The sequence below is a fragment of the Chinchilla lanigera genome, unplaced genomic scaffold (genome assembly GCF_000276665.1).
Source record: "Chinchilla lanigera isolate Chin_1 unplaced genomic scaffold, ChiLan1.0 scaffold00059, whole genome shotgun sequence".
In the NCBI taxonomy this organism is placed as follows: domain Eukaryota; kingdom Metazoa; phylum Chordata; class Mammalia; order Rodentia; family Chinchillidae; genus Chinchilla; species Chinchilla lanigera.
In genome coordinates this window covers 14,650,288-14,664,727 of record NW_004955460.1, presented here as the reverse complement: position 1 = coordinate 14,664,727, position 14,440 = coordinate 14,650,288, and the positions used below count along the sequence as shown (strand labels likewise).

The 14,440-nt window shown below is 37.2% G+C and overlaps 1 protein-coding gene across 11 annotated transcripts in view; it reads right to left on the bottom strand.

The window, feature by feature from the left end:
* Window positions 1-14,440, bottom strand: part of Trrap (transformation/transcription domain-associated protein) — a 119,751-nt gene that overhangs the window by 96,914 nt on the left and 8,397 nt on the right. For 10 of the 11 annotated variants that reach the window (XM_005397926.2, XM_005397925.2, XM_013521174.1 and 7 more), the window contains exons 4-12: window positions 12,995-13,105; window positions 10,694-10,798; window positions 9,197-9,280; window positions 7,824-7,880; window positions 7,181-7,306; window positions 5,574-5,651; window positions 5,305-5,393; window positions 4,327-4,423; window positions 1,583-1,721 (exon numbers count right to left, since the gene is read on the bottom strand). In XM_005397926.2, the coding sequence (XP_005397983.1) occupies window positions 1,583-1,721; window positions 4,327-4,423; window positions 5,305-5,393; window positions 5,574-5,651; window positions 7,181-7,306; window positions 7,824-7,880; window positions 9,197-9,280; window positions 10,694-10,798; window positions 12,995-13,105 (886 nt within the window). Of the gene's footprint in view, window positions 1-1,582; window positions 1,722-4,326; window positions 4,424-5,304; window positions 5,394-5,573; window positions 5,652-7,180; window positions 7,307-7,823; window positions 7,881-9,196; window positions 9,281-10,693; window positions 10,799-12,929; window positions 13,106-14,440 lie in introns of those variants that run through there. The other variant, XM_013521177.1, reaches the window with a different exon arrangement.

Below are 14,440 nucleotides of genomic sequence, written 5' to 3'. Positions count from 1 at the left end.
TTGAGGAGGAAAAAAAAAAAAAAAAAAAAAAAAAAGAGTTCCTCTTAAAATTCTTCTATTTTGGTATTGTTCAGAGATGATCACAAGAAAATCAAGTAACACCTGTAATTCCAGCAAGACCAGAGTTGGAGGCCAGCCCGGTTTACAAAGTGAGTTCAAGGCCAGTCTGATCTGCACAGTGAGACCCTGCCTCAAAAAAACAAAAAGAAAGAAGGGAGGGAGCACGAGGAAGAGAGGGAGACAGGAAGACAGGGAGGGAGAGAGGGAGGGAGGGAGAAAAGGAGGGAGGGAAAGAGGGAGGGAGGAGGGAGGAGGGAGGAGAGAGAAGGGAGAAGGGAGGAGAGGAGGAGAGGGGGAGAGGGAAAAAGAAAGAAAAAGACAAGACAGACAAACAAAATCAGACAAACTGCAAAGGAAGGGTCACCCTACAAGTCAGAGCAGCAGTCAGCTCTGGAAGGGAGTAGAGGTCATGGGTGCACTGTTGTATTTTTCATCTTGGGTGACGCTTAGGCAGGTGTGTATTCTGTAATTTTGAAATTGTACATTTCTTTTGTGCACTTTGCTACATGTACTAAATTTCAAAACGGGATCTAAAAATGCTTATTCTGTATATGTGCCTGCGGTTTACCACAGAGCCTTGTACATGTTAAACTATATCCCCAGCTCCTTCTCTAAAAAGCGTACATTCTTTTCAGCTATATCTACATGCATTAGTCACTATAACTGTATTTCAGCACCATAAAAATACTTCTGCTTTTCTGTATTAACTCATGGGTAAGCACTCACACTGTGTCCTTCATTTCATGTTTAAAAACTACACAACAAAACCCAGTCTCGACTTTATGTGCCCTCTAATTTACAAGCTAATGGCAAATAAACATTTAATATGAAAAATTACTGGGGAAAATGACTTATTTTTATAGTATATAACTTCAACCTAACATTTTAGTCACAAAAATATGTAAAATATTAAATTATCAATGTATATTATTGACAGAAAAGGTATCATTATCAGCTTAGCAAAAACTAAGGACCAGCCTTGTGCATACAAACAGTACCAACCCATCATTCTCATGGCATGGAGGACGAAAACACTGGATTGTGCTCACCATTTAAATACTGATAGGTGTGAGTTATGTAAGTAAATAGCTATTTGCAATTTCAAAAAATCTGCAGTCAGAGGGCAGAAAAGTACCAAAAACAATATAAATTATGCTAAGCAAATTATCACATTAAGTATGAGGTTTTTGGGGGCTGGGGATTTAGCTCAGCGGCACAGCGCCTGCCTGGCAAGTGCAAGGTCATGACTTCGATTCCTGGTACCAGAAGAAAAACAAAACCAAAAAAAAAAAAAAAAAAGGGTTTTTTGAAAAGATAAAAGGAAAACCCTGGTGGCAAGAGGGAACAGAAAAATCAGAAGGAGGAGATGGGTAGAGAGACAGAGAAAAGAAAGAATAAACTCAAGACAGTAATAAAGAAGAGACACATGGAATCCAGCAGCACAACCATGGAAGGCCACGAAGGCTCATCCCCAAAGATGGCAACAGGGTCATACAAGCATTCAAAATCAAGACTGCCATACGATTTCTGAGCTCGGTGGTAAGGATGTGTTTTGCGGCAATCAGAAGCTCCTTTCTGAGGTGTGCAGTCTCTGCTGGACAATTTGAGAGTAACTGTAACATTCCTTTGACCATCTGCTGAGAATATTTCGTCACCAACTCCTGTCAAAAGGGTAAAGTTACACAGTCACACTGCCAAAAAGATGTGCAGAAAAGCTCAAATTCTATCAGCTTTTTAAAAATTCAGTAAGACTAAGCTTGACTAAAGGCCCTTCATGAAGTTACAGGTCTACAAAACAAGCAATATTCAAAAAATTCTAACTGTTGCGTGTGCATGCATAACTGCTGTCATAGCAGAAGACGTATGGCAATAGCCCTTTATGCACAGTGGGATTATGGATGCTATCTGCATTTTTTCTGTACTTTTCCAAGTGCCAATGGTGCATATGTATTATTTTCTTAATGCTATTAAGTGTTTAAATGTAAATACTCTTTACTTAGTCATCCCATTAATGTTAGTCATGAATGACACCAGAGACTACAAAAACTCAGAATAACTCTAGTCACAGTCTCCTTTAGAAGTATCTCAGGAAGGCAGTTTAGCAAGAGAACCCAGGCTGATTCACTCAACCGTCAAGGGGTATAAAAATTTCAGTCAGGCAAAACAAATGCTCTACTTCCTTACTGTAAACTATCACTAATTAAACACATCACAACAGAAAAAAAAAAATTACAAAAGCTTTCAAAGGTAGCTTTTTTGGTTTTTTTGAAACAAGGTCTTACTAAGTAGGTCAGGCTGGCCCTGAACTCACAGCAACACTTCTGCCTCAGCCTCCTGAGTACTGGCATTATAGATATGAGTCACCACTCCACGCTGGTAGTTTTTATTCTTACAATTTAGCATACACTTTTACTTTTATTTTCCTAAGGTAAAATTCTTATAAAAAATTATTAATTACAATTCCATGGCCATAGAACAGTAAGAACTAAACCTATCCCATACTGTAAGCATCAAGCTGAGCATGGCAGCACACACCTATAGTTCCAAAACTCAGGAGACTGAAGCAGGAGGATCACCACAGGTTTGAGGCCAGTCTGGCTACATAGTGAGTTCAAGGCCAGCCTGAAGTACATAGCAAAACCCTGTCTCAAAAAAACAAAGAACCAATTATACCGGAATTTTAACTAATGGAAGATAAGGTCTAATTTTTGTCCTTCAAGTTCTTATTGTTTAAAGAAGGACTACAGCTAGTCTCACAGGTGTCCAACCTTTTGGCTTGGGTGGACAGCAGCAAGTGAAGAGGAATTGTTTTCAACGTCATATAAAATAATATAGTTAATGTAGGTAAGTAACAAAACTTGCTTTATATGTGTATATTATTATAACAAAAAAATGCAGGCAGCCTACCGGCTGCATGTTGGACCAGCCTCCTACAGGTGCCTCAAAAAAGCATCCAAAACTACCTTCACGGTTTTATTTTGTAATGCCATTTTTAAGTTCCAATCTCCTCCACCCCTATTTGTCTCAATATATAACTCCTAACAACATCAACAAACCAAATTATCTTCCCATGAAAATCTATATGCAATGTTTACTCATAGAGTTTTAATCCTAACAGCCAAAAATAAAACAGGCACATTATCAAGACAAAAACTACATTAGTCACTGCCAAGACTGGGGGTTGGAGGAGACTAACAGTGACTCCTAATAGGTTCAGGGTTTCTTTTATGGATGACAAAATTGTTTTAGTATTATATAGTGGTGACAGTTGTACAGATCAGTGAATAAGCTAAAAACTGCTCCATTTGATGATATGTAAATTACACCTCAATAAAGCTGGTTTTTAAAAAACTGGAAACAACTTAAATGTACAGCAATTGGTAAATGGTTAAATCCATCATGGTACAATCAGAAAACAGAATACTATTACCATGGACTAAACAGTGCCACCCCCACCACCATCAAATTCACATTATTAATGTCATAACCACCAACATGGAGGACATGGAATTAGGGTATTTTGGAGGTGAAGTTACATGACATCATAACCTGGGAATATAATCTCCCAAGACTATGGTCTTATAAAAAGCCAACTCTTCAATACAGAAGAGGAAAAAGGCCACCTTTGGCAAATGAAAGAGACTGCTCTCACTAGAACCCAAACCCTGCTAAAAACTTAATCTTGGCTTTTACAGTCTCCAGAACACGCGTAAGATAAACCTATATTGTTTAAACCACTTAATTAATGGTATTTTATTAAGGCAGCTGAGCAGACTAAGACAACTAGCCAGTAATAAAAATATGTCATCTTGATAAAATAACAAGGATGAATCTCAGCATTATTGCTAAGTGAAAGAAGCCAGTTATCAACAAATTACATTCATTACATACTACATATACGACATTTATAGGACACTGGAAAAGGCAAAATAGTTTGAATAGAAAACAGATCAGAGTTTGTCAGGAACTACAGATGAAGAAAGTGACATGAAGAAGAAAATGTACACAAGGAAATTTTTTGGGGTGAGGAAAATATTCTGTACCTTAATGTATTGATCATTACTAACTGTAAGTAATTGTCAAGTTAAAGAAATGTGCACTCACAAAAGGTAAATGTTGTTATATGTAAATTATACAAAAACAAAATCAGGGATATTGCTCAGTGGCTTAAGTGTCTGCCTGGCAAGAACAAGATTCTGAGTTTGATTCCAGACACCGAAAAAAAAACGAAAACAAACAAACAAAAACAAAAGTCAATGAACTTACCTGATAAATTCTGATGATATAAGCTAAAAATGACAATGTTTTAATCTGAGCAGCAATGAAGTCAGCATATAACTCCTTGTTGTAAAGCTTATGTTGCCTGAGTGGGAAATGAATAAAATTTACAGTATTACCTCTCACTCTTTAGATGATGTTAGTGTTAATTAAACACCTATAACAGTGACTAAGCCCACAAGTTTATTTCTACACAGACTAGAATGATACAGGAACAACACAAATGTTTATATACTTTTACAAAGTTCCAAATAACAAAGGGCTCAAAGGGCCCAAACCAAGCAGCTCACCAAACTACTACATAGCAGTTACAATGTAAATTCTGTAAAGCTGATGGTAGACTGATCCACTCCAACACAAAGACTGTTAGTGTACCCTATATGCTCACTGCAAGCCCTGCACTGGGTACATGGGGTTGTCTGAAATAACTGTCCTCAAAGGACTCAGCAAATAGGCTGCAGGTCAAGAGTAAGTAAGCCTTTTAAGTCTTAAGAGGAACGGTATGAGGTTTGAAAAACGGCGCCAAAGGATAAATATGGCAGGACTGTTCAGAAATTCAGGGCGAAAAAATAAATAAAAAATAAAAAAAATGCAGGGTGATAGGTGAGGGGGCACAGAGGTAAGGAACACCATAGCCCTCATGCTGAAAGGAACAGCCAGAGCAAGGGCCTGACAGTGAGCAAAGCCTGGACATCCCACAGTGAGTACAGTAAAGCTTAATGACACTTCTAAACTTACAAGATAACAAAAACCAAAACATCACATCTTTTCAAACTGAGGAACCAAAGTAACTGTAGCTATTATTACTGAAACACAAGTTAAGAAAGTCAGAAGTTCACATATAATTTTACAACAATTTTAACAGTCATCATTTTGATGTCTTAAGAATGATGGTACCAAGTGCATTACTATATGGAAGTAAAGCACTGTAGCAGTCAGCTATGTCGCTATCCAGAGAAATCTCACCTGGCTTGTGCAGATACCTGAATTGCAATAGTATTCATGATCAAGGGTACAAATTCAGCAACAACATTGTGGATATTCAGTTTGTAGAGCTGAAAGCAAACACATCATATTTTCAAGCTTTCACAGCAAAATAACTGGCATACCGAAGAAACTATAGAAGTCATTACATTAGTTAGCCTGTGTGCACCATAATCTCTTGCTGCAGAATACTAGCTGTAATTTTGTCACAAAGACAAAAAACACAAAAAATGAATATGCATAATACGTACCTGGTACATTAACACAACAATAATAGGCAATTCTGCCAATACTTTTAAAGAAAGCGATCCTCTAGGAATGATGGAATGCTGTAAGAAAGAAGCAGAACTATGGTTTTCACTGTGGTATTTACAGTCGGCCCATCATTGTCCCATTAAGCATCAATGCACTGAAACAGAACACTGACACATCTTCGTACACATCTGTGATGAAAGAGCCAAACTATTTTGAAAGCAAAGTACAAAGAACTACCATTTAATATAGTTTTTATATTTTCTATCAATCATAACCATTTCTAATAAAAACTTCAAGAAAATCTATCAAAAGATTCAAATCATGTAAGAAAATGAAACTACTATTTCTACTGAAAGGAATAGCAAAAAACATCAAAAGTGTAACTTTTTGATCAGCAGTTTTATTTAAAGATACTTATAAAGAGAAAATAATGTTTATAATGAATGTTTTAAAAAAACCTGATTTGAGAACACGAAACAGGTAAGGAAAATGTCACCCAAAACACAAATGGACAACAGACATGAACAGATAAGCAAAAAAAAAAAAAGTGGGGGGAGAGAATACACAGAAAAGGTCCTAATTCAAGAGTAAAGGAATAAAAGCTTTACCTAAAACTTAGTTTCTTGGTCATCTTACCACAAACTGAAACATTCTTTTCCTTTCTTTTTGAGGCAGGGACTCGCTATGTAGTTTAGGCTGGCCTTGAATTTACAGTAATCCTGGCTCAGCCTCCTGAGTGCTGATAAATTGAAACATTTGGCATAGCTATTTAAATAAATGAGTGATAAAATATTATCACTTCATCATAAGAAGTCATGAGAAAACCACAATACATGTTACCTCTGCAGCAGACGCTAAAAAACAACACAATACCTGCAGACAATCCCACAAAATTCCCACAACACAAGATTCACAAAAATCCCACGACACAGGTTTTTCAGATAAGAGGAAAAATAAAATCAGAATGGAAGGTTAGACCTTTCTCTACACCAGAAAATCACAACAGTGGACAGAAACACTGTCCTGGTGCTCTATGCCCCAGAGCCCATGCTCTCAGTTGCTCAACTAAAATTTTATCTGTTGTTTCAGGAACTTCATTAATGTCAAAAGACTCAATGCTGCCAGGGGCAATGGTACACAACTGTAATCCCAACACTCTGGGAAACTGAGGCAGGAGGATTACTATAAATTTGAGGCCAGCCTGGGTTACCCTATAGTGAGTTCAACGCTAGCCACATTATATAGTGAGACTGTCTCAAAAAACAACTCAAAATGCTTAGTACAAAAAGAATAGAGGCTCCTAAACCTGGTCTGCTGGTCTTCCCTACAGGAGATTCTGGGTTTCTGGGACATAATGGTCTTTACATCCTGGCATGAATGGAGCCCAACGGTTCACCTATACTCATTTTTAGGCTGCACAGCAGAACCAGTGATACTCTGCCAGGCACACATATTTATTTATCTTAATTAAATGCCTCCAAGTATTAGAGAAAAACTTAACCATCTAAAAGTCAACATCTCACTTTTTTTCCTCTATCAACTCCAGAAGCAGTGAATTAAAACAAAACAAAAACAACTCAGCAAAGCAGCTGAAAATACTTACTGTCCGTGTCTCACTGTCCTCACGCTCAGGACTGACTTTCACAGCAATTGTGGTTATCATACCAACCATCTCCGGAGGAGGCACTGTGTTCTCAGGGATCACCTGAGGGTTCTCAAAGTAGCGGTTCTATGTAAAGAGAATAAAATTCACTTGCCAGAACGTCACACACAAAATGTACCTGACATTTTCTGGAAGAAACCAAAATGCTTCTAGAGTCAGGAGGGGATGTAATGATATATAAAAATATAGAAAATACACATCATTTCCCCCAAAAGGCTTCCAGATTATGAGCTTTACCATACATAAAACACACAAAGTGAAAAAACAACAAAATCTCAATGTCAATCATTTCTGACAAGTCAGAATTATGGCTACCATACTTTCTGCTTTTTTCCAAAATCTCTACAGTAAAAACAAATTGTTTGTATGTCAAAAGTATTTAATCTCAATATGGAAATCCAAAGAACTTTTTGAATGGCTGACTCATCAACCTAGATTTTAACCATCAGTAAACATTCCCCATCCTAAAATTAGCAAAAGAGCCCTCCCCAAATTTTTTCTTCAAACAAATTATTCAAAATTTGCTTTGGAATAAAGAAATAATAAATACAACTAATAAATTCAAACTACAGTAAAAACATACCACTACTTTTGGAAGTTCCTTGTAAATCTGTTTCACAAAATCCAAAAAATGATGAATCTGAAAAAAAATTTTTCATTATAGGATGTTTACAGAAAATGGTTAAAATAAGAAAAAACTTAAGTCTTAATACATAACAGCTCATAAAACAGATAAAGAAAATGGCAGACAAGATACAAATAAGGAACCAAAAGGAAACACAAAAGACTGATAAACAGCAAACAAGTTTCTAATTCAGAAACAGAAAAAAAAAAAAAGAGAAAAATTGAAAAAATGCTGCTTTTTGCCTTTCAAAAATAACACAGCACATGAAAGGCTGTGTGAGAGGGAGTTTCTCATACTTCTAAGAGAATCAAACTGCTGGAATCAACTTAGCAATATAGTATTATTTCAGGAGCATAAAACATCAATACCTTTGAATCAGGAATTTACTTCTACAAGCCTAGTTGATGGCATAACATAACTTTAGTCATAAAAATATTCAGTAATGGCCATAAAATAAAAATTTGAAATATCTTAAATATCTAGAAATGACATCCACAAGAATATTATCCAGCCATTAAAAACTACTTATGCTTAGGAGAAGGGTTACATATAATGTGAAGAAAAAAAACAACAAATGTTATATATATTATCCCAATTACATGGAAACTATACACATTAAAAAAAGGAAAGGGAATCACCCAGATACTAAATACCTGTACTGTTAACGCGGCTGCGGCTGTGGGTCAGGTGTTACCCTTAAGTACGTAACGAGTCTGTATCTCCCAGATCAGCTGTGACCGCTATAGGCTAAGGTGGTAGGAAGTCTTATTTCATCCTTATGCTTTCAACTGACATTCTACAGCAGGCACTAAGGTTATCCTAAGATATTCTCTTAATTATGACTAACACAGTATGGTTACTGCTTATTATGTAGGTAATTACTGAGCTAAGAACTAACTTTTGTATCTAATTCTTCAGCCATTTTGAGGACATACTTTAATTATCCCCATATCAAAGAAAAGGCTTCAGAAGGCTAGGAGCTCACCCAGTGTCACTGAAGAGTTAAGAGAGCTGAGAGCCAAACAGCTCTAAACACAGAACTCTCATCTTAACCCTGGTCCAACACACCATAACTGGAGCATTCTGGCAAGTCAGCTTAAATGGACTGCCAGCTTGGGTGGTTAATACATTTCAACTACAGGATAAATTCAGTAAAATACAATATACACATACAAAATAAAGTCCCAGTAAACCATAAAGAATTGCCCCGCCTTAGGGTATATTTTTTACACTTAATAGCTGCACTTGTTGAATCAACTCCAAAAGAGTTCATTTATACAGCAGAAGGAACCTGTTGACACTTTAAGAAATTCTATCAATAAATTACTTACTTCTTGTGTGATTGGCGGCCTGAACTGTTTGTGTAGTTCAATAATTATTCTTAAACAAATAAGAACATTTTCTTCATTTTCCGTCTTAAAAAAAAAATTTAAAGTTATACTTCTGAAGATTTAATCTCAAGAATAAATTTTCTAAGCATATTCTGCATACATACCCTCCATCAACCAATTTACAGTTGATTTGCTAACAATTCATAAACCAGCTCAAGTGCAACTCACTAGCAAGCTTTGTGGGAATACAACTGATAGATGGATGAATTGGTGTATACAGCAAGTCACACCATGAACTAATGTCTTAATGGCCACACTGACATTATTCACTGGTTAGAAATACAGGGTTGGGGAAAATTCCACACCTGACTTCATGCAATGAGTCACAGTCAAAACATAGATACACTAAAAATATACTATATAAAATTAACTTCAGACTACATGTGTAAGATTTATATGAAATAAGTGATTTTTTTTTTTTTTTGTACTGGGAATTGAACTCAGGACCTCATGCTTGCCAAGCAGGCACTGTGCCACTGAGCTATATCCCCAACCTGAAACAAGTGAATTTTGTATTTACACTCAGGCTGTATCTCAAACATTACAAAATCAAAAAAAAAAAATCCAAAATACTTCTGGTGCTAAGAATTTTTTTTTTTTGGTTTCTTGAGACAGGGTCTCACTATGTAGTTCAGGCTGGCCTTGAACTCACTATGTAGCCTAGGTTGGCCTTGAACTCATGGCAATCCTCTTGCCTCAGCCTCCCAAGTGCTGGGATTACAGGTGTGCACCACCACACCTGGCTCTGGTACTAAGCACCTTTGGTTAAGGGATACTCAACTCATATTGCTAAAGATCAGGAAAAAACAGACTACTACTAGTCAACTACCATGGGTTAGACCTCATCCTAAGCACTATACAAATACTGTAAGTGATCCATATTTTACTTATGAGGAAGTGAAGCCTAACAGAAGTTAAGCAATGTGGCTTCATGCTAGGGGGTAGTAAGTGGCAAGAGTCAAGACAGAAATCCAGTTCTATCCTACTCCAAAGCTTATCTTTCCAAAGGTCCCCAAAACAATAGAATTCTAAATACATTAAGAGCAACAATTTTAGGAATTTAACAGATACCAACTAGATTCACCCCAAGAATTCAAGACCTTCTTTATGAATACCTGCTGTTGTAAAGCACTATGCCTGAGATATACATCGCAGAATGCACAACACAAATGAACCCTGTGCAGAGTTTGATAACCATCACCCAATATATTTGCCGCACATATTTCGCTATGTCTAGTCAAAAACCCTCCTGTTAAGTACTGTACTCTTTCTTAATGAAAGGAAAATAGGGGGAAGGGAACAAAGAAAAACTTTTCCTCAAGTGAATAAACACTTCAGTGAAAAGGAAACAACTGTATAATTCTGGATTTTTCTAAAAGAAAACCACTCACATTTTTTAACATGGCTACACAGTAAGAATTAACTCTCAAAGGTTACCTCTAAAAAGCGAAACATCACAGATAAAACATTTTTTGTATGAGGACGAAGATGTTCATTGGTTGGTATTCTATGAATTATTTCAAGTACTAGCTTCCGCAGTTGCTGGTGAGGAAAAATGGAAACATTAAGATAAAATGCATCAAAGAGTCCCAATTAATTGTCTCACAGTCTACATGTATCATGGGTACCCAGTACCTAATAGTAACCACCACAAAACCACATGAGTCCAATTTGAGCTGAGCATGATGGTGCACACATATAACCCCAGCTAGTCGGAAGGCTGAGGCAGGAGGGTCAAAACCTTATGGCTAGCCTGGGCAACTAATAAGACCTTGTCTCAAAATGAAATTAAAAAGGGTGGAGAATATACCCAGTGGCAGAGTAATTGCTTAGTATATGCAAGACCTGATATTCAATCACCAGCACCACACACCGAAAGAAAAAATCAAAGATGGATCTAATTTCACAAAGACTCTTGTAAATTACTCAAACCTAATCCAAAATATATACTGAAAATCATTATCTTCAGTATTTCTACAACTGCATACCAAAATCAACTGAACTAACTCTTCACAACTAACTAGTATTGCCATCAGAAGGACAAGTGTGCAAATACAGAATAGACTTGAAAGAACAAAACAAAGCCAATTTGTTTTGTTTTATTTTTTGAGACAAGGTATCACTCAGCAGTTCAGGCTGGCCCTGAACTCACTATGTAGCCCAGGCTGGCCTCAAACTCATGGTAATCCTCCTGCCTCAACCTCCCATGTGCTGAGGTACAAGCATGCACCACCACGCCCAGCATCAAACTGAATTTATAATCTCACCTTACAATCTCAGATTGTTCCCATAAGGCAATCTCCAATTACTCTGGACCCAAAGACTAGTTACATCATGAACTGTTTTAAGCTTCTACGATTCTGCCTATGGGGCTGACAACTAAAAGGCAGGTCAAATATGTAACTTCCTCAACTGGTACAATATAAAAATACCTCAACTAGCAATATTTCACTGGTAGTATGACAACCTTTTAAAGTCCTTTTAAAGACAGGCAAGCTGAAATAGTTATAGACAAAGGGTATAATGGGACTACTTTAAAATGACTGAGTGAGAGAGGAGTGTGAAGAGTGGGGCTGTACAGATAAGATGAAACTGGCCGTGAGTTATAAAACCTAAAATTAATAAGATTAGTGCTGCTTGTGGATATGGGAGGTAGTATCATTAAATCATTAGTTTTTCTTAGTATACATCTGAATTTTTCTGTAATAAACAGTATATACATATACATCAGCAACTGGCAAACAAATTGTAAAAGCCAGGCATGATAACACATGCATATAATCCCAGCACTCTGGAAGGCTCACACAGGAAGATCTCAAGTTCCAGCCCAGAACAGGTAATTTAAGAGATTTAGTGAAAACATGTGCTAAAATATAAAATAAAGAATTAGAGCGGGCTGGGGATTCAGCTTAGCGGCACAGCACCTGCCTGGCAAGCGCAAGGTCATGAGTTCAACTCCCCGTACCGGGGGGGGGAAAAAAAAATTAGAGAGTGTAACTCCATATGAAGACCCTAAGTTTGATCTCCATTCCAAAAAAAAAAAAAAGAGATGGCCTAGACAAAATAAACCTGAATTTTGATTGAGGAGGTAATAGCTCTGGACCAAGTATTCCTCAACAGACAAAACTTTCTTTCTTGAGAGAAGGTCTTGCTACGATGCCTGAATTACCCATGCTGCTGGGTAATCCAAGCTCTTGGAAGGCTGAGGCAAGGAGGCTGCCAAAAGTTGGAGGCCTGGCTGGGCTACAAAGTGAGTTCAAGGCCAGCCTCAACTACAAAGTGAGATCCTGTCTAAAAAAAAGAAAAAAAAATTTTTTTAAATGTTAAATTAGGCCGGGTGTGGTGGCACACGCCTGTAATCCCAGCACTCAGGAGGCTGAGACAGGAGGATCGGTGTGAGTTTTAGACCAGCCTGGGCTACAAAGTGAGCTCAAAGCCAACCTGAGCTGCATAGCGAGACCCTGTCTCAAAAAAGACAAAAAAAAAAACAAAAAACCACCACAAAAAACAAACCAAACCAAAAAAAAAAAAAAAAGTTAAATTACCCAGAGTGGCCTCTAACTTGTGATTCTCTTGCTTAGCCACCAGAGTAGCTGGGATCATAGGCCTGCACCACCACACCCATCTCGCTTTCATTTTTAAATGGAACTGTAAGTTTTCTGAATTGTCTTACTTCATAAATGCTTGCAATCCAACAGCATGGCATTTCTCTCTCACAGATTCTTTTGAACAGATTACCTGGGCTGGTTTCTCTTGAAGAAACTGGACTTCTCCATCTTGGAGAAATGTAAGAAATCGAGGGATGATATGTTCCAGGAATGTAGAATACTGAGGAGATGATGTCACATTCTAATTAGAAAAAAAAAAATTCCCATTAAGTTTTGAATACACATTTTCATCTCAAACTCATAATAACCTCAGAGAAACATAAAACATTTTTACAGGGCCAACAGTAACTTTGAATATTCTTAGATGCTTCTGTGATAATGAAGTTTTACATATACTGAGATGATTGCTGCTTCTGAAATCCAATTCAAGAGAACTGACGGCTAAAATTTACTGTTACAGACAGGTGTGGTGGCTTATGTCTGGGATCCCAGCACTTGGAAGGCAGAACCAGGCAGACTGATGCAAGTTTAAGGCCAGCCTGGGCTACATAGGGAATTCAAGGCTAGAAAAATCCTGTTTTAAAAAATAAATAAGTAAATAAAATAAATTTGCTAAACATAGAAATGTCAATGCTGACACTGACATTCATTACAGCACTATTCACATTAGCCCAGAAACAAAACATAAATGTGCATTAACTGATGAATAGGTAACAAATGTGGTACAAGCCAGGTGTGGTGGCTCATGCCTATAATCCCAGCACTTTAAGAGGCTAAGAAGGACTGCAAATTCAAACCCAGCCTGAGCAACTTGGCAAGCTCTTGTCCCAAAATAAAAAATTTTAGAAAGGGTTGGGAATGTAGCTTAATGTGAAGGTTCTGGGTTCAATCCCCAGTACTAAAGAGGGGAAAAAGAAAAAGAATATGGCACACATATACAACGGAGTACTTTCAGCTATGAAAAAAACTGAAATTCTTAAATTTTTGACAACAGGATGGAACTGGACATCATGTTAAGTGAAATAAACTAAGCACAGAAAGCCTTGGATGTGGAATCTAAAAAAGCTGACTTCACAGAAGTTCAGAGCTGACCAGTGGTTAGTTACCAGAGCCTGGGGAGAATAGTAAGGAGGGAGGGAAGGACAAGGCAAGGCAGAAATAGCTAGATAGGAGGACCCTGGTATGCTACTGCACAGTAGGGTAACTCTAGATACCAATAATTACTACATGTTTCAAACCACAGAAGAAAATACTTGGAATGTTCTCACAATACAGAAAGAAAAGGGCTGGGGGTTTAGCTCAGCGGCACAGCACCTGCCTAGCAAGCGCAACGTTGTGAGTTTGGTTCCCAGTACCGGAAAAAAACAAAAAAAAAAAAACAAAAAAAAGAAAGAAAAAATACATTTAACCTGACTTAAACATCACATAACATATGTATGTATTGAAACATCACAAGACCCTACTAATGTGCACAACTTTTATGTCTGTTATCAGTTAAAAATAAGATTTAATTTAAATTTTAAAAAAGAAGGAAAAAAGTGCCACTGCTGTGGGAAATGCTAAACTGGGAAGCCCA